General features: G+C 37.7%; 1 protein-coding gene across 6 annotated transcripts in view; it reads left to right on the forward strand.

Annotated features, from left to right (window-relative positions):
• Positions 1 to 27,794, forward strand: part of LOC128686280 (notch homolog 2 N-terminal-like protein R) — a 925,742-nt gene that overhangs the window by 838,623 nt on the left and 59,325 nt on the right. For all 6 annotated transcript variants that reach the window (XM_070085813.1, XM_070085809.1, XM_070085808.1 and 3 more), the window contains one exon: positions 14,326 to 14,404. In XM_070085813.1, the coding sequence (XP_069941914.1) occupies positions 14,341 to 14,404 (64 nt within the window). In that variant the 5' untranslated portion in view covers positions 14,326 to 14,340. The remainder of the gene's footprint in view (positions 1 to 14,325; positions 14,405 to 27,794) is intronic.

Consider the following 27,794-nt stretch of genomic DNA (forward strand, 5'->3'; position numbering starts at 1 on the left):
TTAAGTTTGGCTAATTTTATTTATTATTATTATTATTGTTATTATTATTATTATTGTTATTATTATTATTATTATTATTATTGGTTGAAATGATGCAAGTACACATACTAAGAACATCTTCATTGGATAAAATTCGGCCTTTGGATGTTGGCCTCACTCTTCCCTCTCTCTAGTTATTTTTACCCTTCATCTTTCTCATATTTCTCTTATCGTCCTTTTTTCCAACCATCTTTTATTATCCTCTTTTACCCTACTCTGTCTCTTTTCTCCTCCCTTCACTTGCCCCTTCTGTTACCTCATTCTGTTAATCACTGATACTCCCTCTTCCCTTCACTTGCCCTCCTCCTCCTCCCACTGTTTATCTGCCTCACTTTCCTCCCTCTTCCCCTCTTTATCTTCCTCTTACCTGCCCCAGCTTGCACTCGCTCATCACCTCTGGTGAGAGGCTGGCTGGCGTTATCTTACCAGATAGGTCATCAGTGCTCTTGTCGAAAACCTTCATATCCTCGTTACGCCTGTGCCATCTTTTTTATTATAAATGCATAACTTGCCCAGCCTTGGGGAGAACACCGCACTGCCTCTTCTATCAAAACATGGCACAATACACCTTAATTATTACTGGTGTATCAGGGACGCTGTGATTACGTTCGTCGCATCTGCCAATAAAACTTAAATCGAGATTTTCTGTTGTGCGTTGTATTTGCTGAACGCCAGATGGAGATGCAAGGCTATTTTCTGAGCGTCAGGTAGACGTACTAGGTGATTTGGTTGGAAATTTATCATGTGTGTGTGTGTGTGTGTGTGTGTGTGTGTGTGTGTGTGTGTGTGTATGTAGAAGTTTAAGTTTGGGATGGTGGAGTAATTAACGTGTGCGGTTGTGATAGTTATGTTTTTATAACTACAAAAACAAGCTTTTGGTATGATTCAGCATATCAAAGCTGATTGTGGATATACAGGTTTATTTGTAATTTGTAAATAGTTATTATTTACAGTTACAGGAAATTAGCATTAGTTGTGGAGCCCTTTTTACTCTACTTTGTTATACATTTGTTAAATTTATTATTGTTTTAGAACAGACTACCTTCTCTTCGCGTCCGTCTCAACTTACCTTCCCATCTACTGTAGTGGTAATACTTTCTTATGCCCTCTTTATTCTTATAAGCGTTTTTTTCTACATGGTTGAGAAGAAGGCAGATGTCGCACAACAAGCTCTTACTGTGTCGTGTTTTACAAAGAGCAAAACATCGTCCCAACAAAGATGATTTTTTCCACCACGTGTATCTTTGGAAAGTTAGATTTAAGTGGATGCTGAGTGAAGGTACACACTATGTACTGAAAGCTTGATAATGTGAGAAGTCACGAAACGCTTGGAATTTCACTATTCTTTCACAGTGGATATTTTGCAAATTTTTTATATCACCTGTTTACTGTTATATTATAGCATATATATATATATATATATATATATATATATATATATATATATATATATATATATATATATATATATACATATACATATGCAAAACAACCACTCTGAAAGAATAGAGAAATTCCAAGCGCTTTCGTGACTACTCACATTATCAAGGAACCTGTTTACTGTGATCTTATTGCATATATATATATATATATATATATATATATATATATATATATATATATATATATATATATATATAAACACTGATCTCTGGCTGAAGGAGACTCGAACCTACAAACCTTAGGACAAGGTACGCAGTGCTTTACCAATCTACCCACACTGGACCAATACCTTGGCCTGTAGCATGAGCTACACGTTTGATCCAAGGCAGCCAGCTTTCAGGGAGAAGGCTTACAGCTTTTCATCTCATCCCCTGCATGCATCAGCCTTACTAGAGATTTGAACAATGCAAGGAATTCGCGAGAGCAGGCGAAATATACACAAACACTGATCTCTGGCTGGCTGCCTTGGATCAAAACGTGTAGCGCATGCTACACACCAAGGTATTGTCCAGTGTGGGTAGATTGGTAAAGCACTGCGTACCTTGTCCTAACGTTCGTAGGTTCGAGTCTCCTTCAGCCAGAGATCAGTGTTTGTGTATATTTCGCCTGCTCTCGCGAATTCCTTGCATTGTTCAAATCTCTAGTAAGGCTGATGTATGCAAGGGATGAGATGAAAAGCTGTAAGCCTTCTCCCTGAAATCTGGCTGCCTTGGATCAAAACGTGTAGCGCATGCTACACGCCAAGGTATTGTCCAGTGTGGGTAGATTGGTAAAGCACTGCGTACCTTGTCCTAAGGTTCGTAGGTTCGAGTCTCCTTCAGCCAGAGATCAGTGTTTGTGTATATTTCGCATGCTCTCGCGAATTCCTTGTATATATATATATTATTTAAATACATATTTTAGTCGCCATATTTGCTAATTTTCCATTGAATTAAAACACAGAGAAGGTATGCACATTTATTCATAATGCAATAAGGTCACAAGTAATATAACAATATATAAAACAAGCACAGAGAAAAAATAGTGAAATTACAAGCGTTTTTTGCGATTTCTCACGAAATTGTTCCTAAGAAATTACGATTTCTCATACCATTATAATTTCTCATATTATTCCTTGACGATGTAGTTTCTCACATTATCAAGGAATAATGTGAAAAATCTCGATTTCTTACATTATTCCTTGATAATCGTGATTTCATACATTATTCCTTGATTATGTGAGAAATTGCGAAAACGCTTGGAATAGCACAATTTTTTTCACTGTGGTAATTTTGTATATATAAATAATTATTACTACACAGGTCACTTTAGGATAGTGGCTCTCTGGCGTCCTGGTGTACAAAGCCGAAAATAATGGCACATATTGAAATGTAATTCTTGCTAAGTGAGACACTTTACAATAAAACAACATATTGCAACTTTTTTTTCATTGTGCAATATTCATTTTTTTTTCTCTGTCGAGCGTTGCTGATGTAATTATTTCTGTTGGTGGAAACGAAAGTGGAGAAATTAATACTTGTGTTGGCCTGTCGTACGTCCGTTGATTTTGTTCCTTTGTTTGCCACATTTTTTCGATCTTTTATTTTTTTCTACAGTTTCATTCAATTTATTTTATTTCGGTCGCTTCATCCTTTTCATTTTAAAATTAATTTTTTTCTCCTTGCTATTCATATTTTGATTCCTTTCCTTTGTTTGACTCTGCCATTCTAGTTTTCCTGTATCATTTCTATTGTTAACTTATTATATTTTTAGACTTTTTATTTCCTTAGTTTTCATTGTATTTTATCTTAGAGAACATTAAAAAAATCTTTCTTTGTTTCATATTTTTATCCCGACAGCTTGTCCTAATTTGCTCAAGGAAGTTTTCTGAGTATTTTGTATGTCATGGTTATGTTCCCGATCGCCTCTCTTCTTAGCTTCATAAGCAGAATTTTTAAATGTCTCCTCGCAGCGCATTATCCTAGCCCGAGCAGCAGCTTCGTGGTGAACCAAGAGGTCGTCTTAGATTTCTCAACTTCCTTTGCTCAGTGTGGAATTCATGATGCCGCTGTATGCATCATGATGGACCTTAAATGAGCTGTGTATAATGTGCTTAATGATGAGTAAGTCATTTGCAATTATTTAACATGTATCTTACTCCTTATCGGTTTGTCGGTTTTTTGTACAACTTTCAACAAAGTTCAAAATGTTTTGAACGATTATTTAACAATTGTTCACATACCTTCCTCTCATCTTTTTATTATTTCATCTTCCTCCTAATTGAATGTTATTATCGTACTGTTATTTACTTTCTTACGTGGCAGTCCATGAGTTTAAGCTCTGTTTTAGCCCTTTATGTAATGTTGCTCTTCTGTTTAGTGCCCTGTTTTGCTGCTTCCTTTTCATATATGCTGCTTATATCCAAACTCTGTTTAGTAATCTCTTCCTTCCTTACTGGAATAAATTTGTATGTGGTTTCCTGACATTTCTTGAATAATCGCCCTGTTTTTTTTATGTACTGTATTATGTGTGTGTGTGTGTGTGTGTGTGTGTGTGTGTGTGTGTGTGTACTCGCCTATTTGTACTCACCTATTTGTGATTGCAGGGGTCGAGTCATAGCTCCTGGTCCCGCCTCTTCGCTGATTGCTACTAGGTCCTCTCTCTCCCTGCCCCATGAACTTTATCATACCTCGCCTTTAAACTATGTATGGTTCCCGCCTCCACTATGTCACTTTCTAGGCTATTCCACTGCCTGACAACTGTGTGTATGTGTGTGTGTGTGTGTGTGTGTGTGTGTGTGTGTGTGTGTGTGTGTGTTTTTGTATGTGTGTGTGTGTGTGTGTGTGTGTGTGTGTGTGTGTGAGTGTGTGAAAGAGTTTTATTAGCTACTAATGTGTCACGTACCAGTTACATGGTTTACGTCGGCCACGTTAATAAATGTAACATGATTCTCGTGGCAGCTGGTCGTTTAGACCGGATTTATTTGCCACATCAATTTTTCCACGCAGTGTGAAATGAATTAATATCAAAAGATCTATATTTTGATTTGATTTTCATATATGTTTGTATGAACTCTTGTTATATTATATTTATGATGATTCCGCAGCTGGGAAATATAACACACACACACACACATTATATTAGTTACGGAATTATCAGTGACATAGGATAATAAGATACACACACATATACACAGTGTGTGTTTATATATATATATATATATATATATATATATATATATATATATATATATATATATATATATATATATATATATATTACTGTAACCACGGACGAGTGGTATTGATCAATAACAACACTGCGCTAGCCAAGGATTCGAACCCATTTTGTACTGGCCTGCCGCATGGTAAGCGATAGGACCACCCAACCCTACAAGAATGGCGCAGCCAGCAATGCTAGCTGTTGGGCCGCCATCCGAGGGCATACGGAGGTGTGGGGGCTTCTAAGCAAATTTCATTCTCATTCCTGTTTGGTGTACTAGCGTCACGAGAGGGAGATCCGATCACTAGCAGCCAACAATACCCACAACCCAGCAAACCGCCCCAACGGGATCACCATCTATCCTTGGAAGAATGGCAAGCTCTTAGCGTGGGACTACACCTGTGTGTCCAAGCTGGCTGACACCTATATCCATCAGTGTGGGGCGACAGGAAGGAGCTGCTGACCACAGGGAGGAGTACAAGATCAGCAAGTACAGGGACATAAGCCAACAGTATCAATTTGTCCCAGTGGGATCAGAGACCTTGGGATCATGGGGAAAAATGCTAAACGTTTCCTTAAAGAATTGGGTTCCAGACTCATCGACACCACCAGGGACCCAAGGGCAGCCATTTTCATGTTCCAGCGCCTCAGCGTAGCCATCCAGAGGGGAAATGCTTGCTGCATATTTGGCTCGCGTCCAGCCTCGGAGGAGCTGGAGGAAATTCATGATGTTTGATACATTGTGCCATTGTATTCATGTTTATGTTTTTCTCTGAATGTATTATGTTTATTAATATATATATATATATATATATATATATATATATATATATATATAGATATATATATATATATATATATATATATATATATATATTCCAAGCGATTTCGTGATTTCTCACGTTATCAACAAGACAAAGGAAGTGTTATAAAGCCGAGATGAACCTCATATTTGACATCACATCTGACATTCTTTCTAAGTTGGGGAAATTTTTAGATGAATGATTTCTTAAGTGATGCAGACACTTATTGCGAGGTCAGAAACAATTCTTAAGACTCGGTTAAATGTAACTTCAATAAAGCAATAAAAAGAATACTGAAAAACACAGATGAACTAATTAAAAAAATTCATGATCATCAACCCATCGTTACCGTATATAAATGGATTAATGACAACACATAAATCGGATAATACCGCCAGATCCATAATTAGCTCCATGGGTTCAGCCGCCTACAAATTATCCAAATGGCTCTTAGATTTATTGAGCCTAATTGTAGGCAAAGTTTCCAAGTTTAATGTTATGAATAACATGAATTTGGTCGACAAATTTAGTACTCTGACTTAAATGATTATAATATACATAGTTTTGATGTCAAATCGTTATTTACAAGTCACAGCTGATCACTTATCAAGTACATGTCTGAAAACTTCTATAATAATTATTTACCATTATCTGTGTCAACAGTCATTGATATTTTTAAACTTTGTAATGCTGATGCATATCTTGTGCTTATTGGTAAGTTTTGCACTAAAAAAAATTTATATGACGATGAGAAATCCTCTCTCACCAGTCCTTAGTAATCTGTACACGGATTTGTATAAAATCTGACTTCTTAACATAATTATGCTATATAATAATCGCTTTTTCTTCGCACTAGGTGACATAAGTTAGAACCCCGTTCAAAATACCTAGAAGAATGCCCAAATTAGGAAATTCTGACAAAATAATCGCTAGATTTCATAGTTTACTGGGTATTTTTATTTATCAACAATGAGAAAAAAATTGTGAAGGAGGAACATATATTTTTTTGTCAACCTCGTCAACATAAGCAAGGTTATTCAACAACTTAGCCTCTCCCTTATCACCTGTCTTCTTATGTCCCCTCACAACATCAACCAAAAAAAATTATACAAATTATGCGAACTTAGGCTCTGTTATTCTGGGCGTCGTAACCCTGAAATGGAGAAGGACAATGACGGTTCATAACTAAACTTGAATTCGTTTTGACTACGAGTGGCATGCTGAGAAACACAGGGCATGAAGGGGGAGTTCCAAGCCTCGTAGTACTGGAAAGTGGGCCTTATTAACATGTGGGTTCCGTCACTCTGCCTTTAGGGTCCCTCCCTGCAGTTTGAGTCGGTGTAGTGTGTCGTTATCCTCGACTAATAACAATAACCAACGATATATCCTATTTGACAGAAAAAAAGTTCTCATATAACTAAACATTCTTCTTTGATAAAACGTCTTTCATACTTTAAATAGTAATTTTTAAAATAAAAGTGTCCATATTCGCTAATGTAACAAGGTTTTATTTTTATATAACACTTATAATCCAAAGATTTACTTTCGATACAATCGAGGATATATATATATATATATATATATATATATATATATATATATATATATATATATATATATATATATATATATATATATATTGTCTCTACGTTCACAGCAGGACTCGAGCCTGCTAACTCTGTATCAGTCAACATTACTTTACCACTGAGCCAGACCCCAAGAGTCTAGCTCAGTGGTAAAGTACTGTGGATTCTGATACAGAGTTACCAGGTTCGGGTCCTGCTGTGGACGTAGAGACAATGTTTGTAAATAATTTCGCCTGTTTGCGAATTGTTAAATACACACACACACACACACACAGATATATATATATATATATATATATATATATATATATATATATATATATATATACATTTCGAAATGTATGCTTCTCTCATGGAATATATACTGAGAGTTTACATTATTCTTGTCTGGTTGGGAAAGGTTATGTTCAGCCTCAGTAACCCTAGTACAGTCGATAGGCATTAGACCCGATTTTCAAACTAACCATCGACAAATTTATTAATTTATACATATGTACCATATATATTAATAAAAATACATAGCAGCGATATATTTTGCAGAAATTATTTATTTAGTCTGCCTGCGGCAGTGTAAGTACACTGAGAAGTAAACAGCGCCAGTGTTCAGACGTTGAGAGGGTTGTGTCTGCCAGTTTAAATACACTGACAGATGTCTTTTCTTTATTAAGAAGTGCGTTTGTCAGTGTATATTAACTAAGAAATGTGTAGCTATATACATATTCACTTCATTTTCTAATAAGGATTAAAGTATTCTTTATTTTATTGTATAGGTGAATTTATTATTACTATTATTATCATTATTATTATTAAAACAATGTGGGTCATGCAGGTACTGGGAATGGGAAGTAATCACGTCCGATTACTTCAGTTCCTTAAATCAAGATTCTTCGACCAGCATCAAGGCTCCTTGATCATCATCAAGGCTCCTTAGCCAGCATCAAGGCTCCTTGATCATTAGCAAGGCTCTTTGATCATCATCAAGGCTCCTTGATCATCATCAAGGCTCCTTAGCCAGCATCAAGGCTCCTTGATCATTAGCAAGGCTCTTTGATCATCATCAAGGCTCCTTGATCATCATCAAGGTTCCTTAGCCAGCATCAAGGCTCCTTGATCATCATCTAGTATCCTTGATCAGCATCAAGGCACCATCTCCGGCATCAAGGTACTCCTTTTGATGAGAACAAAGACATACCTGCTAGATTTCGCAAAATACCGCAGCGTTGCCTGGGTTGCCCAGGTGAATGTAAAATCTCAACGAAAGATTTTGCAAATTATTTGAAAAGAAATGAAATAAAAGAAACAGAGGGAACAGAAGAGGAGAGGGAAAGAGAGAAAGAGAGAACGAGAGAGAGAGAAACAGAGAGCTGGAAGGAAAATGTAAACTGAAGTCTGTGTTAATTAGTTTATTTACCGGTGTAATTAAAGCGAAATATCATTTTTAAATTGATCTGATATTTTATGGATCTCTCTTAGTTTATTGTTTGTTCTTCGTGACTTTTCTCTTGGGAAGAGAGATAAAATAGTCAAGTGAAATCATTTTTTTGATGTTGTGAACTCATTATTTAGGAAAAAATCTTTAAATTAATTTTAAAAAATCATAAAAAACCTATTCATCTGATATGTTTATGATTTGTTCTATTATTTTTAATTAAGATTTTTTATGACTATGATTTTTATGATTTTTTATTTTTTTATGATTTGTTATATTGTTTTTTTTTTATGTTAATATTATTGCCCTAAGCAAATACATCTTCCAGAAACCGGTTTTTTTTTCGGAGCTAATTGTTGATCTCTCACAACCGAGTTACTTGAGGCTTTCTACTCATCAGCGTAACAGACATAGTTTATATCAGCTACATGCAGAATCTTGGAATGGGACGAAATCATTGTTAATCCGAGGAGGTGGATGCTACCTCCTATTTCTTGAATCTAGACAACTTCATCAGCATTACGAAATTCTTTCAGGTGCCTGTAATCCATAGACCGAATTTTTGCTACATACTAACACACACTTTTTCAGGGAGTTTAACTGTAGATCTATCGAAGGTGCACAGATTTTTACTAACTGTGCCCGTGGAAGGACTGCTTATAAATCTACACGGTTATATTCATTATTTTAGAGAACGCTCGAAATACCCAGAGTGAAAAGCATTAATATCAGTAAGTACACAGATACTTATTATCCAACACTTGAGCACCTGTAGCAGGTACTGGAGTTTCCTTACACAGGACTGGAGTTTTCCGTATACAAAATATGACTTTCCAGGACTGGTGTTTTCTAACATATTCCCCTGGATATGACCCACTAAAAGAGGCTAAAAAGCAGGTGTCTATTTTTACGACTAAGTGGGCAGAGCAGCTGGGTCGATTTCAGCTACGGGGGAAGAGAGAGAGTAGGATTTGAAGTGTGGTGCCTCACACGAGAGATTTTTTTTTATTGTAAGAACTGGGTTGCGAGTAGCTATGGTCCCATCTTGGGGTAGAGGAAGGTGTGTGTGTGTGTGTGTGTGTGTGTGTGTGTGTGTGTGTGTGTGTGTGTGTGTGTGTGTGTGTGTGTGTGTGGATTCCCGGACAAGGGAAGGAAAGTTGGTTTTATAGCGAGAACTGTCGTGGGGGGAAAGTTGGCCGGACGGAAAGTTTTCTTACGCTAAGTCGTCGAGTGGAAAGTTTGATCCTCAGCTTTCTTGGTGATGGCTGGTCAGGCCGTACCTAGGCCCTTGTCTTTTTTATAAAGATCCAGTAGTCAGTTGTTTGAGGGTCAGTTGTCTGGAAGTCAAGTGTCTGATGGTCCTGTGTCTGGTAGTCAAGTGTCTGACGGTCATATTCTCTGGTAGGCAGATGTCTAATGATTAGGTGACGATCTATGTAGGGTAAGCAGGTGCCTGATGGTCAGATGTCTGGTAGTCGGGTGCCTGGAAGTACTGAAGTATCTACATTGTAAACGGGATACTCCAAGTGACTGCCTGTGTCCACTCCCGTTCCCTTACGTCACTTGCCTACGTCATGTTTAGAATCGCTTTCCGGATTGTCTTGAGATTTGCAACATACAAACAAACAGTTGATGTCGCCGCACGTGTGACTTACAGCTTATAACTTGGAACGAGTTATTGTTATGGTTTAGAACGGCGTCTCTCGTGCTTTAATATTTGTTAAATTGCAATTGTGTTAACATGAACGTGACGGCAAATTTGTTATGACAACCTCAACTGGTTTTGATTGTAGCGATGAGTTAGGTTACTTGAAATTTGATTTTAACGTTTTGCAAAATATTCTCCCCAACTCAATCTGGCGTCGACAAACTTGCAGATACTGACAGTGCTGCTCCTAATAATGAAAATACTCACCCTGCTGTTGCCAGTCCTGCCGATGCTCACCCTGCTGTTGCCAGCCCTTGAGGTTTACTCACCCTGCTGCTGTCAACCACTCCTGTTCCTCTCCCCATACTCTCTGACCACCCAGCTAGTCCAGGGTAGGGCCAACATCACTATTCAAATAAGATTTTACGATCATTTACAGGCCCCTGGAAACCGTACTGACAGAGTGCCCTGTGGTGCTTCTGGTTGTGGTGGCAGAGGTGCTTGTGGTTGTTGTAGGGGTAGTTGTAGTAGGGATTCTTGTGAGTGTTGTGGTGGTAGCAGTGGTGGTTTTCAGTGGGACGGTTGTCATCTGTATAGTGGGGGTGGCAATGGTGCTTATAATGAGGAGTGGTTGTGATGTACGTGATGGTAGGGGCTGTTGTTGTGGTGTATATGTGTGGTGGAGGTGGGTGTTGTTTGGGGGGATGGAGTTGTGGTGATGATAGTTGTGGAAATAAATATGGTAGACATAACGGTAATTGTGGTCATGGTTACAACACATGTCACCATAAATCTTACTGGACGCACGATCGTATGTTCCACTGTGATACATTTGACTTAAATAGGTGATTCTTCATTTATATAGGCTTTGGACTCTATACCATTTACGTCAGGCCCATACTGGAGTATGCAGCACCAGTCTGGAATCCACACCTAGTCAAGCACGTCAAGAAATTAGAGAAAGCGCAAAGGTTTGCAACAAGACTAGTCCCAGAGCTACGGGGATTGTCCTACGAAGAAAGGTTGAGGGAAATCGGCCTGACGACACTGGAGGACAGGAGGGTCAGGGGAGACATGATAACGACATATAAAATACTGCTCGGAATAGACAAGGTGGACAAAGACGGGATGTTCCAGAGAAGGGACACAGACACAAGAGGTCACAATTGGAAGTTGAAGACTAAGATGAATCAAAAGGATGTTAGGAAGTATTTCTTCAGTCATAGAGTAGTCAGGCCGTGGAATAGCCTAGAAAGTGACGTACTGGAGGCGGGAACCATACATAGTTTTAAGGCGAGGTATGATAAAGCTCATGGGGCAGGGAGAGAGAGGACCTAGTAGCAATCAGCGAAGAGGCGGAGCCAGGAGCTATGAATCGACCCCTGCAACCACAAATAGGTGAGTACAAATAGGTGAGTACACACATGATAACGACATACAAAATACTGAGAGGAATTGACAAGGTGGACAAAGACAGGTTGTTCCAGAGATTGGACACAGTAACAAGGGGACACAGTTGGAAGTTGAAGACACAGATGAATCACAGGGATGTTAGGAAGTATTTCTTCAGCCACAGAGTAGTCAGGAAGTGGAATAGTTTGGGAAGCGAAGTAGTGGAGGCAGGATCCATACATAGCTTTAAGCAGAGGTATAATCAAGCTCACGGTACAGGGATAGTGACCTAGTAGCGACCAGTGAAGAGGCGGGGCCAGGAGCTTGGACTCGACCCCTGCAAACTCAACTAGGTGAGTACAACTAGGTGAGTACACATACACACACACACACACACATACACACACACACATACACACACACACACACACACACACACACACACACACACACACACACACACACACACACACACACACACACACACACACACACGCACACTCGACCCCTGCAACCACAAATAGGTGAGTACACACACATTTATAGTATGTAAAGTCATGGAGAAGATTATCAAGAGAAGAGTAGTGTAGCACCTAGAAAGGAGTGAGCTCATTCATGACAACAAACACGGTTTCAGGGAAGAAAAATTCTGCATTACAAACCTACTAGAGTTCTACCACAAGATAACAGAAGCTAAGACAAAGGAGAGAGGGATGGGTAGATTGCATTTGCTTGGACTGTAAAAAGGCTTTTGAGACAGTACCCCAAACTGACTGGTACACAAGCTAGAATAGCAGACCTCATTCAAGGAGAAAGACCTATGAGCGAGCATACATACTCTATCTCTTTCTCCCTTTTTTCTCTCTCTCTTTTATCTATCAAAGACGATATAGGACAGTTCGTCCAGGGTGTATTGCAACACTATGTGAAGAAGTTGGTACATGAAAGTTCTCTTTTTTTTGAGATAAATGTCGTTAAGTTCGGTAGTTTTTACTTCAAAGGAATGACAATGGAGACTGGCCTGTGTTGCATATGATGCCATGTTCTGATGCAGAAGTTGAGCATTTACCAGTCAGATGATGATTATGATCATCATTATTAATAATTATTACTATTCTTATTATCAATATTGCTTTTCCCCCTCCCAGTGCCTCTCCCACTTAAATAAGGAGACAAGGAAAAAGGAACAAAATCATCGTAATTTAGTCAGTCTGTCTTCCCAGAGGGTTTTATTATTATTATTATTATTATTATTATTATTATTATTATTATTTATAGTAGTAGTAGTAGTAGTAGTAATAGTAGCAGTAGTAACAATAGTATTAGTAGTACCAATAGTAGTAGAAGTAGTAGTAGTAGAAATACTTGTAGTTGTTGTAGCAGTAGTAGTAGTAGTAGTATTAGTAGTAATAGTAGTAGCAGTAGTAGTAGTAGTACTAGTAGTAGTAGAAGTAACAGTAGTAGTAGTAGTAGTAGAAGTAACAGTAGTAGTAGTAGTAGTAGAAGTAACAGTAGTAGTAGTAGTAGCAGTAGTAGTAGTAGTACTAGCAGCAGTCGTAGTAGTAGTAATAGTAGTAGCTGTAGTAATATTAGTAGTAGTAAGAGTAATAGTAGCAGTAGTAGCAGAAGTAGTAATAACAGTAGTGGTAGTAAGATAAGATAAGATTTCGTTCGGATTTTTAACCCCGGAGGGTTAGCCACCCAGGATAACCCAAGAAAGTCAGTGCGTCATCGAGGACTGTCTAACTTATTTCCATTGGGGTCCTTAATCTTGTCCCCCAGGATGCGACCCACACCAGTCGACTAACACCCAGGTACCTATTTGCTGCTAGGTGAACAGGACAACAGGTGTAAGGAAACGTGTCGAAATGTTTCCACCCGCCGGGAATCGAACCCGGGCCCTCCGTGTGTGAAGCGGGAGCTTTAGCCACTAGGCCACCGGGCCACCAGTAGTAGCAGCAGCAGTAGTAGTAGCAGTAGTAGGAGTAGTAGCAGTAGTAGTAGTAGTAGTACTAGTAGTAGTAGTGGTAGCAGTAGTAGCAGTAGCTGTAGCAGTAGCAGTAGAAGGAGTAGTTGTAGAAGTAACAATAGTAGTAGTGGCAGTAATTCCTGGGGAAGCGTTACACTCGTAAGTGAGAAATAGGAGGCAATCAGGTTTGATTCAAGGAAGGAAAGGATAGGTCCAGGCCCTATAAATAAGTGTTACTGGTTATGAAGGGAGATGTGTCTTGAGTGTAGAGGAGGTGCCGAGATGCTGAGCCGTGTAGCTCTGAGGGAGATGAGGGAGGCTGAAGCACCAGATTCATGTACCTCCCAGAGATATGAGAGGGACTGTCGCACCAGAGCCATGTACCCGGTGACGGAGATTAGGGGAAAGCTGGTGTACCAAAACCATGTATCTCTGAGAGAGATGAGGGAGGCTGATGTGCCTGGGCTAAGCACCACGACTCTCTCGCCTCCAAAGTTGGAGACAGCATCACTACTTTAGGATGGCAGTGTGGTGAATATTTCTCTATCACAACGAGTAGTTCCAGGTTGCTTTCCTGGGTGCCACAAACCTATCACTTCATGTACGTAACGAAAAACTCTCTTGTATATCGTCTTTATAACTTACTAAATCTTCCGAAAAATTCTTGTTTTTTTAGTTATACATAATGACTAAATAGCCAAATCTTTACTTAAGTAGTTGTCCATATCAAGATTGATATGTGGGTAATAAAATACTCCTAACATTATTCACATTCCACTGCCCGGTAAAGTAAAATTGAGTTTTGATTCCCGCAGGTTGAGAGCTACAGGATGAGAGCTGTTGTGATGCCCGCTCTAATCTTGCTGTTGTTGGCCGGCTTGCTGCCGCTCCTTGGTAAGTTTCTAACCTCTCAGTCTCTCGTTATACGTCCCCAGAAAGTCTCCCAAACCGCACTTTTCCTAATCTTACTTCTAATGGTCCAGTATCTTTATGGAAGGTTCTCTATATCGGAGGAAAATACCAGGAGGTAAAAACTGCCTCTCCGCTTATTATATTGGTGGACCAAGTGGTACTTGGAGGTGCATTGGACTGGCAAATCATTTAGCTTACCAAAATTGGGTCATAATAAGCAGAAAATATATATATTTTTTTTGGTTTGAGAATCACTAACGATGAATAACAGTGATCTATCATAAAGCTGAAAATAAATGTGGTAGTATATATACAAGAGAAATACACATTTCTGATCAGCATTAGATAAAATATTTTATCTTTCATAGAAGACTAAATGCAAGGATTTTCGACTAATTTGCGCTGATTAATAATTTTGGATTATCGTATTGGTAATTATTTTTTTTTCGATAATCCTACTAGGTAATTATTTTTTGGATAATCCTATTGAGTCATTATTTTTCTTTAATCCTATTGGGTAATTATTTTGTCGATTATCCTTTGTGGTTGATGCACTCGCTGGTGAGTACAGACCTGAGTCACCCAGTATTTTGATTTCGTCATTGTTGAGAATTTTGAATAAAAAAGGTTTAGTATACGTTAATCCGATCAAATCTAACCTAACCTTTACGGTAATCAATTTTTTTATATTCTTGTGTACTTAATATGCCTTAAACCCGTCAAAACTATTGAAACAATATATTTTTTGTCGTTCGGAGTGGTAGCTTTAATGTATATTGACTTGCCACGAATGTTCATAATTTTTATAACCTTTCAGAGACATAATTCCCACACATTTACTCATAAAACATTTACAAGTTGCATAGGTCATTTTGCAATATTGCGTAATACACATTTTCTTCACATATCAAGTAGTGATTCGAGTTTATATATATAGTCTTTATCTCCCGAGGAAGAATGAAAGCTTACAAGCTTTTTTTTAAGGTAATATTATTGTAAGTAGTGTGTAAATAAACATTTTTGATTCTCACATAAATTTCGTAAAATAATGTAAATCGCCCCATGAATAATCATTAATAGAGGATTCACTTAAATTTACTATATTTTTTTTGTGCAATGTCGTGAAATCCCAGTTCCAGAGTGTATTGATTTTTGGTTCTGATGTTGTCCAGTAGAACATGTGGTGAAAGTACGATGTTTATAGTCATTGTATTTGTAAAGTAATTACAAGAGTGTAGATAACGTGATTATTAAACCCGTATCTAGAGTGGCCTTGCTGCATTATATTTAATATTATGCTCATATAGCAGCGCAGGTGTACTTGTAATTTACCAGAGGATCTTTCCTCACTTAAGTTAGACGAGGGTTCTACCCTTACGGGCACAGATGTTATTTAACTCGACACACGACACTTCAGACGTTACCAACTATTCGTTTATTATATTTAGAAATATGTCAGTAAAAGTCAATGGATTATACAGTGAAAAGTTTCCACAAAATAAGACACTGTGCTTCAGTTCACTTTCACAAGCGTAAAAAATGTTTTAATCAAAGCGAAGTCTGGTAAGGTCCAATTCTTGAAGGTGTTATTGTTTAAAAAAAATCTGCAGTTGCGACCCTCTGGTAAAAGGAAGGAAAAAGAGCAACATTCCAAGTACCTTAGACAAATGCAGTGTTGTATTGTGGCGAGAGAAAAACCATAGCTGGAACGTCTCGTTTTATTTGGAACCTTTAAATATGTCAGTTGCGTGATGAAGAAAATTTTTCGTGTACGTTCGTCATGATATTGCTGAAGCACATTGTTAAGACGTTTAATATGCGTGACTGATAACTACTCATAGTACTGAGAGAAGAGCACTTGTGTTTCATTTCCACAGAGATGGAAGAGAAGCAGACGCCTGCCTAATTTAGCTTCTTCATTATCTTCACATTACACACACACGGAGTGTGTTGCTGGGGCGCCCAGTGCCACCATACCAGTGCCAGAGAACCCTCACTTCCCCCCACACCGTGCCTTACACCTTCATTCCCACACAGGGAATAGTGATACAACCCGTTCTAAAAGGATGCCTTAATATCGAGGAAGGGCACTTGATGCAAGGAATAAAGCTGACCTCTTAGTTAAAACAAGCTCCCCACTTTATGGGTTTTTATTTCTTCCCACTGAGCAGTTGGAGCAGCATCCTTAACCTCATCCCCTGTACAACAACGCACTCAGGACTTAAAATAGCTGAATCTCAAGAGTCTCAAGAGATGTAGCAGCTGCTATAATACAACTCCCATATAGTCCGACGGTCTGAAGAGATCAACAACTTTTTTCTTATTACTTTCAAGAAGTCCAACACCTGTACTATAACACCCCGAGGAGGCCCCAACACCTGCACAAGAGCATAAAATTAACACACTCAAAAGTCCCAGGAGCTAGAATTAAACCCAACCAAACACGTGCATATATATTTTTTAATATATTTCTTTTCGTATAGTATCACATAAACCTATCCTCCTTGGAAAAAAAAATGTGTTGGCGAATAACATTTAAAAATTATTATTAAAATATATTATAAGATTAATTTTCTGAAATGTCTGAAGTATTACTATCTCCTGGGCAGCTGAATGGAATTCCTTAAAAATATTCGGAATATGCAAGTAAGACGGTAAGATATTGACTCTATCTTTATAACTTGATGCCATAATTCCTTATTGCTCCAGAAGGGTAAGTATAATACGCCTTATTTTTTAATTCAGATTTCCAAATTGGCCCCTACAAAGCCCATTGGAAATCCAAGCCCCTTTTTGTAAATAAGGTCAACCAGCTGTGAAAATGTGAAGCATATATAGAGAATAATTCTCATGTTGGATCTTGGAAATCATTATCGAAATTTGTTCGATAAAATTAGCACATTGACACTTACATAATTCAGAACCTATCCAAACCTTCCGTTAAGTACGATACTTGAATTTTGAAAATTTGAACCCAGTCGGAAGAGACATTCCCTAGTTATCATACGGAAACCAATATCACAATTTGTTTAGTAAACTTGGAAAATGGGCGGAAACTCGGTCCAGTAGTAATGAAATACTTCCTCTGAGCAAAATGTAGCGGCCTTGTAAGTTAGCAGTCGATCACAAAAGATATTCTATATCTTTTCATCCTCTGGTTGGCTGACTACTTGTTCCACCTACCCCAGACAGTCTTTATCACACACAAACCAACAATCACTGCGATTGTAAGAGTTATAATTTAGCAAATTTATATCTACACAACCTGAAACTGTATTAAACTGTCCTTTGATTTAGAATTCTCTGTGATGAAAGTCAGCAGCCGTTCAAAAGAGATATTTATTTAATTATCACATGGAAAATAATAACATTGTGTGGTAGGGTGAGCGGACTGTGATTGCGCTGCTCATCACACTCCTAATTACATCTATTGCTACTCTTTTATCAACGTGGCATTTGTCAAAGCTGTAAAGGCAGCTGTGTTCAGTACATATCACTAGTCCCACTGCACAACCTTTTATAAATCGTTATGCCAATTAGCTCAATTTTATAAATTATTTTAATCTTTAAAGGCATTATTTTAGATTCTTGTACATTACAGGAAATTCCAGCAATTCAGTTACTTCATTCGGTGGAACCGTCAGTGCAGATGTAAACTCATTCGTTTCTCTATTCATTATTATTTCCTTCAAGGGTTATTTGACTCGTGTTCAGGTACCATGTTGCATTTCTTCATCCACTCTCATCAGTTTTCTTCTCACGAAAGTAATTTCATCATATTGTTAGGCACCTGGGAGTGTGTGTGTGTGTGTGTGTGTGTGTGTGTGTGTGTGTGTGTGTGTGTGTGTGTGTGTGTGTGTGTGTGTGTGTGTGTGTGTGTGTGTGTGTGTGTGTGTGTGTGTGTGTGTGTGTGTGTGTGTGTGTGTGTGTGTGATGGATAGTAAGCTCAATCAAACAAACTAATTCAAACAATAACTTGAATGGGTGAGCTTGAAAACGCCAGAAATACTGAGAAGATTGAAAAATACATATCACTTGTAACTTCCTGATCTCTCAGACCAGACAAGACTGGGGTGTATAGCAACCCGGCTATACGGTTTAAATATATTTTAGTTTTCGTAGAGTAATTTGTGAGGGTTTTAATAAAGCACTTGACCAACAATGTGTCATCCTGATGATAGTGCAAACTCGAACCTATATCATCCAGAATATAGTTTAAATTTCAAGCCTATATCACCGTAAATATAACAGTGACCAAAACAACAAGTAAGAAACTTTTTTTTTGCCTCCATACACCTGCTGCATCAGCGCCAGGAAGACACCTCTTTCCTCTCTCCCTCCACTCACGATAATGATGTTGTTCCTAGTTGAGGTTGGTAAGTAATAAACTTTTAGTCACCCTGTTTACCGACGAAAGGAAAAGCCAGGAAATTCTGGAGGACTGATGATGAATACCTACAGAGTTCAACCCGATTAACTAGTTTTGTAGCTACACATGGAAGAGTTGGTGTCTGGAGATGCTGACGAGTAATCAAGAACATTCCGCAAGAACAACTTAAAGACAGAAATGATCGCAAAACTAACTAAAACGTTTGGTCAGTGGAGGATAGTTTTTCTCTCTAGCACAGTACTGAAGAACCATTTTTGCTAATTTAATTGCCGTGAAGGAAAAATAGGTGAATTTATTGTTCCATTAGAGAAAACATTATATCAATTAGATGCAATTATCATTAAATGAATTTTTGAGGACTCATTGCTTTAATTTTATTTTGCTCTTTTTCTTGTCTTGTTTGGATGAACTGACAAACTGTGTTCGCTGTGCTCACTTGGTTGAAGCTATAGGGGTCGAGTCTCGGCTCCTCTGGAGATACTAAAAACCTGAGAATATTTTGCAATGGTCTCATCAGCTATATATTATTATTATTATTATTATTATTATTATTATTATTATTATTATTATTATTATTGTTATTATTATTATTATTATTATTATTATTATTATTATTATTATTATTGTTACTACTACTTCTATTATTATTATTATTATTATTATTATTATTATTATTATTATTATTATTATTATTGTTACTACTACTTCTATTATTATTATTATTATTATTATTATTATTATTATTACATTCACGAGAAGCACCAAACCTAAGGAGATCAAAAAAGGCGTGGAAGAAAAGCACTTCTGTACATTTCAGAGCACTTATTATGGGAAATGTTCCGCCACGTGTGACATCAAATCCTAATAGCGACACGTTTCCTTTAAATAATCTGACCCGAATCCAAGTGTTTTCATCAGCACGTTATGGGTTTGACCGCAAAATTGACATCCTGTTCCTACAGCGTCTGGAGTGTGAGAGGCTGTCACCCCACACCACACAGGATGTCCAAGGAAGAGAAACACAACTCCACACAAGATGTTACAACCTACGAACACTTCCAGCGCGACTTAGCTATACGCAACACTAATAACCGAGGACACTGTTAGACTCATACTTGATACTTAGCATTAGCGCCATACGCAAAAATTTATACGCTCAGTGTACAATATCTCTCCAATTTTTGCGAGCTGTTTCTGAAAGCAACAATAACAGCATGGTTTGATTCGTATATTCAAACCAAATTCCAACACAGACTCTACATTTACGATCATCGGAAATGTGAATAACAGCAGCTAGAATGCAGCTCCGTTGTACCATTAACATGTACACGCTTTAGTGATTAAAAATGTTGTGAATCTGTTCTGAATTCCGGGAGAACCGGACTGTCACTTTGTAAACATATTCATATACGCATACACACACAAACATATACTCAACACACACACAGCCACAAAGGTGAATGTGTGTGTGTGTGTGTGTGTGTGTTTGTGTGTAGATAACACATGTGCAGCACCTAGGTATCATCATTACCGGTGGATTTATCAGCTCATTATAGAGGTTATTTGAAGTGTTGACACTTGTGACGGTAGAAGACAAGGTAATCAGTCCCTTAGTCCATCTTGTGGTCCAGGTGCTTGTGATGGATACGTGGTCCACCAACACCATAGTCTGGAGGATCAGTTTAGGAATAAACGAAAAAAAACCAACATACGAGCCACAGCCCGGCTGATCCGGAACTGACTGGAGGATCAGTTTAGGAATAAACGAAAAAAAATAAACGAAAGATTGACGACATAAAGATATTGTGGGGGTTAAGGTTCGACCCTCCGTCGGGGAGGAGGAGGAGGAGGAGGAGGAGGAGGAGGAGGAGGAGGAGGAGGAGGAGGAGGAGGAGGAGGAGACCTACACCGGGATATTTTACGCGCAGTGTAGGCCTATAACATCAAGAGAAACAGTCCCGTCTGGAGGACCGGTCTACACTGGAACAACGGTCAGTGTCGTGAACGTTTAATGCCTGAGTTTCGAATCTATGAACTCCGACAAGGGAGAGGAGAGTGTGTATGTACCCGACAATATTGCCGGACCATCAGTACCGTGAAGACTTAAAGTGATCTTTGAGATGGAGTGCGCGACCATATGTAAGGTTTAACACTTGATATTGCCACTGACACTCTGTAAGATCTTCCTGGCTGACATCAACTGATAGGCACACAGCTTCCAGCTCTTTGGCAAGTCTCTATTTCTTTATCTTTCTCTGCGAGTGCATTATGGAGAGTGCGAAGTTCTCTCACTCTCTCTCTTCCTCCTCCGCTAGCAACTGGCAGTGCTTCAGTTGATCATTCATATCACTGGCTTACTGTTTGAAGTCACTGGTTGCCTGCAGCCATTTATGCCGTCGTCTGTGATGGTCATGGGCCATTATCAAGTCAAATTGATAATTATCCATGACAGATCAAAACGTCCTTCTGAAATTTCCCCTCCAACGTGTAGGTTGTTGTTTTTCTTTTCGAAAGCCGAGATTCTTGTCATAAACAACATGAATTTTGATGAAAATTTTTTTCAGTAGCTCAGAGCCAGTTTCCGTCCTTTAGACGCGCTACATTTTATTTCTGCTTATCATTTTTGCGGTAACTTGTATGCCAGAGAGCACTCAAAAGTGCACTCTGATGTGTGCTCCAAAGTTGTTGACAAAGAAAGAGGGGAGAGGGAAGGGACGGCTTCACGGAGATGAAAGAAAAAAAGTTTCAAAGTCTGGAAAGGAGAATGTTAAGAGAGAAAGATATGAGGGATTCTGAAGGATATTGAGAACAACAGGGAGACTGGTGCAAGGGAGGCAGAGAAATTTTGAAAAGAGAGTAAGGTGTGAGTTAGTGGTTAAAGAGGTGTAAATATTTTTAAGGGTGTGAAGCAAGTAGTTAAAGGGTGCGAATACTTGGTAAAAGGAGTGTGGGAGAGAAGTGAAAGTAAGTGGATTGGAAATCCAATTTCTGAGAGGTCTCCTGGACTACCTGCAACGACTCCTCACTAACATGCCAACCTTTCACATACGTAAACAATAAAGTACTCTCGAATTACCTCTTTCCAGGAGAAAGATCATGAATTTATTACATATCAGCAGCAGCTCAACTGTGCACACACTGAAACAATTACCTGCTTCCTGTAACCATTTACTTACACTAACTTAATCAGTAACATATATACTCTTCTAAAATCATGCACCCACTTAAACATAACACCTCTGGCTCATAAACATCAAACTACAGACAACCTTTAATCCGGCTAACCAGTTATTTAACTTGCATAATTTTGAGTATTTTTTTAATATATTTTTCAAATTAAATTAATTCTAAGTAATTGTAGGAAAATTTGAATAAACTATTAATGTTATGTTTATTTTTAACAATAGCATATATTTTATTTGCAATGAACACAAACAAGCGATACAAGATGCAAAGCAACCACAGGGAGAGTTGAATGATAGCTCCAGGCCTTTCGTGTTGCAATTAACACGTCATCAAGAGCTTGCAATGTTGCAGAAAAGAGTAAGAAGTCCAAGCAGTTTAGTTCAGGAGAACGTTCTAACTCGAATGAGGTAGGAGAAGCCAAAAAGCTCAGTTGTGCCGCCAGGCATACCAGTGCCAAGTGCCAGAAAGATGAAGCAGAATATTAAAGCATTCGGAGACAGCCAGCTCACACTGTTAATGTAGTGATGACCTAGCGAAAATAACATTAGTGACATGACAATTACTAAAAATTCGGTAGGATTTCCATCTAATATAAACGACTTTAAAGTCTGAATATAGATATACCTGGCAACTGTCTAAGGAAAGTTCCGTAATATTAAGAAAACGGGTCTACGGCCGACTCATTTAAAACAAAAAGGCGACATCTATAATTTATCCAGAGGGAGATGTCTATAAGTTATCTATCCCACCCAACTCTTGAACAGACGCTGGTTTAACATGAGAAATCAAGAAAACAAGCCCTTATTCCTCGATGTGCAAACTTAAGACAATTTAAAGTATTTGTATAGGAATCCAGCTTCAGGTTATTCATAATAGCCTCAGTTATAAACGAATCGAGTTTGAATAATCCAAAACTGTCATTATATGATGAACGTTTATAATGTCTTATAATTGCCGATTCTACAACATTTCTTTCAAGCCATGAGGTACAAGGAACTAAGACTCTGGCTTCTGACCAATTTGTGGGATTGTTGCAAACTCAGGGGTGGTTGAATATTGCATTTGATTCCTGAGCTGCTCGTATTGAATATCAGTGTTGTGTTTAACCTGACATCAAGAGGTTTGCCAGTCTGTTCCATGTAAGGTAAGCTGTAGCCATTACACCCAGTTCTGTAAACACTGCCAACACAGTGTTGAGGGGAATTCTTGATCAAAATTATTTTAACTGTTCATGAATACTCAAAAACTACTTGTATATTGAATCTTTTTAGGGTATTCGGCAGGACAGATAAATTCTCATTGTATGGAAGGACTGCACATTCTTGGTCTAAGGAGTTATTCCAGGTTCAGCCCTATGATAAATTTTCCTAGCTGCCAACAAGCAGTCTCTAAAACTCCTTAGGGTAACGCAGTTTCATTTCAGTATCAAGAAACTCTGGTCTGCACACTCGGTAAGCTCTTAGAAACAGCGAGAAAGACACTCCTTTTGACTCTTGTTTCACGGTTAGAGTAGTAGTGGATATGTGAACAAACATTAGTGGCTTTCCTATATACTCTAAACTTAACATTTTATCAACTTGATGGAACAGAACATCTAAGAATGGAAGGTTAAAGTCCACTTCTTTCTCTGAGGTGAATTTAATTGACGGAACAAGAAAGGTAATTTAAGTCTCGGTAAAAATGTGCTCAAGTCCAGCCAAAGAAACAGGATGTCATTCACACATCTGAACCACTTAGCTTCATAGAGCAGGATATATTTCAACAGTTTAGTCTCCACGAACTCCATATATACATTGTTTAATAGGGGGAGACAATGGATTTCCCATAGCCATTCCTTCCCTTTCAGCGAAATATTTTTCTTCAAACTCAAACTTCCACATATATATATATATATATATATATATATATATATATATATATATATATATATATATATATATATATATATATATATATATATATATATATATATATATATATATATATACATTGTATGCCAAGACAGCTCCTCCACAGATATATTGTAATTTTATTCTCACCGTATGTTATTTTCTGACACTTTATATTTTGAGTTATGAACAATATGAATTATATGATAATGTACCAGATGTATTTCTGCTTTTAGCTGGACTGTAGATTTCACTCTAAGAGTCATCTTCATAATCTGAATTAGTTGACAAATGTGAGTTTGCAAAGTCTAATGTCTTGATCCGAATAACGTACTGTCGACACTAGTGAAGACAAGAAACATTTTGATGAATATGCTTTTATAGGTACAACGTTTCGCTCTCATAATTTAAAGTTGTTCTGCCTCTTGTGTTGTTATTGTACGAGAGAGTTTCTTCAGAGTAGAACATAATGTTGTTAGTTTTATATATATAATCTTGCATCGAAATTTCGCATTCAGATTAATTAATTAATTTGCCATATATAATTTTCCATATAAAATTTGAGTTTATTCTTACTGTCCGTTATCCATCATAGTAGTGAAACTTTGCTCTGTCATATATATTTGCTTGTATGTATTTTGGGGAGTCTCTTATAGAATCATTAAAACATTTTTTGTAAAGCACTGTAAATATCATGTAAGATATATTTTTGAATATTAATTTAGGATGTAGTTTAGAATGTTTCCTTTATAACTAGATATTACTATTTAAATACAATGTATATATGTCTTGATTCCTAAAAGCATTTTCAACACACACACACACACACACACACACACACACACACACACACACACACACACACACACACACACACACATATACACACACACACACACACACACACACACACACACACACACACACACACCCACACACACATACACACACACACACACACACACACACACACACACACACACACACACATACACACACACACACACACACACACACACACACACACACACATACACACACACACACACACACACACACACACACACACACACACACACACACACACATACACACACACACACACACACACACACACACACACACACACACACACATACACACACACACACACACACACACACACACACACACACACACACACATACACACACACACACACACACACACACACACACACACACACACACATACACACACACACACACACACACACACACACACACACACATACACACATACACACACACATACACACACACACACACACACACACACACACACACACACACACACACACACACACACACACACACACACACACACACACACACACACACACACACACACACACACACACACACACACACACACATATACACATTTGTGCTGTGATTTTGCATACTCAGAAGAAACGTTTGCAATTTACAACGCGAAAAGTCTAATAGAACTTCATTCTCACCTCCCCTCTGTGTGTGTGTGTGTGTGTGTGTGTGTGGTAAAAAAAAATTCTCATAGAATTACCATGGCAAGTCGGAAAAACTGCCAGCAGGTGGTGTGGCGCTGCACATGTGCATTCATATTGATTAATTCCTATCTCAGTGCAGCAGGGTAGATGGAGTCCCAAAAATCTAGAAAATATTGTGCACTTGCCCATCTATTCTATTTTTGTTACCATAAATCTTTAGCTCATGGGAAATGAGCAAATCCATGTTCCTGAAGGAGCTCGGCTCATATAAGTGCAATTAATGACCCTAGAGCAGTTAGTGTTTTGTTCCAGTGAGGTACCGTCCGCTCTCTCCTGGGTATACTCCAAGACTTTGAGGTGCAAGATGAGATAGATGTAATCTAATAGTGACAAATGAGTTTGCAAGTCCTAATGTCTTGATCATCGAATAACGTACTGTGACATATGAAGACAGAAACATTTTATGAAATGCTTAGTAATCAGTTCCCTCAACTTGAGAAGGTGTCAGCCTCTGTAGTGTTTGAGAGAGTTTCTTAAGAGAACATAATGTTGCTAGTTTATATATAATCTGCATCGGAAATTCATGTGCAATCAGATTAATTCATTATATTCCCATATATAGGTCTTCTACAAAATTTGGGTTATTCTGTACTGTCCTTATCCTCAAGTAGTGAAATTTGCTCTGTCATATATATCTTGATGTATTTGGGATCGTCATAGAATCATAAAACATTTTGTAAAGATGTAATACATGTGATATATTAATATTATTAGGATGTAGTTTAGAATGTTTTTTATAACTAGATTTACTTTTAAATACAATTATATATGTTTGATTCTAAGCATTTCAATTCACTACACACTACACACAAAATATTTAATGATTAGCAAAATTAAATTTGGCTGTGATTGCATAAGAAGAAAGTGCATTAAATAAAGCTAATAGACTTCTCTCACCTCCTTGTTGTGTGTGTACTGTGTGTGTAAGTAGTGTGTTTACTATAAATTACCATGGCAAAGTCGGAATGCAGCAGGTGGTGGCGCGCACATGGCATTCTATGATTAATTCCTATCTAACAGACAGGAGGTAGATGGAGAATCCAGAAATCTAGGAAAACTATTGTCACTGCCATACTACTCCTATCTGTTCCATAACTCTTTAGTCCATGAAATGAGCAAACCAAGTCCTGAAGTCTCGCTGCAATAAGTGCACTGAATCTCTGAGCAGTTAGTTTTGTCTCCATTGAGACCTGTCGGCTCCCTGGGGATACCAAGACTTTGAGCAAGATGAGATAGATGTAATGAATTGACACATATGTATGAAGTATCCTAACATAGATAATTCATTCTACAGATTTGTACACATCATGAGAATTAACATACTTCATAGAATTAAAAAGATGAATTGGCAGAAAGTGGAATATGCAAACCTTCAGTGAACTCAAAATTTACCTAGAGTCCCAAAATTTGTACGAGGAGTCTCACTTATATGATATATAATATATATATATATATTATATATATATATATATATGATATAATATATATATATATATAACTATATATATATGATATATATATAGTACTATATGTTCTATATAGGTGAAAACTTGCATTCACTTATACAGCACTCTTTTCAATAGGCAGTGAAAATTGTGTACCAGAAATTAAGAGAATCATTCGAATTAACGAGAAAATAATATATTTATTGGAAAGACAAGTGATCGGTTTTATAGACGTTTCGCGATCGCAGTGGTTATCAATTAAACATTCGGAATACTTAGAAGACTAGTAGAACTATTACAAAGATGAGGTAATCAGTCCTCAACCTGAAAGTCGAAGAGACTTGAGCGATGAATTCTGTAAAAGCAAGGGCTGCACGCTTAGTATACTAACGTCAGGTGGAAATGGACATGTCAGACGGCTAGTCACATGTAAGGCGGGATTCCAGAAGAGTCCCCTAGGCATGTCTAAGTTGAGTATAGTTGTACTTCTCAAAGTCTATGTCACTGGCATTTGTATTGATAAAGCCACTGGATGGCGAAACGTCTACAATAAAGATACCCAGATGTTGCACATGTGTCTTAATTTCATCTTGTTGGTATTATATACCATTCTTGTACAACATATTTTATTGTGTTTGTTTACTATTCAATTACTGTAAACTTACCAAAGATATATTTAGATGGTTTAGGCTAAATTAAATTGCGCTTGTTATAATAACGTTAGGTAAGTTTTCTAAGGCTCTTTTGGTACAAAATTAATAATCTTTACATTAACACAGATGAAATAAATATATCTTTAAACCTATATAGAGAAAATTTTAGAAAAGACATAATTTTAAATGAGTTGTTGCTAATTGACCAGTTTTACCTATTCGGCATGACATGCACACACATA

Source organism: Cherax quadricarinatus, chromosome 17 (assembly GCF_038502225.1).
Source record: "Cherax quadricarinatus isolate ZL_2023a chromosome 17, ASM3850222v1, whole genome shotgun sequence".
Classification (NCBI taxonomy): domain Eukaryota; kingdom Metazoa; phylum Arthropoda; class Malacostraca; order Decapoda; family Parastacidae; genus Cherax; species Cherax quadricarinatus.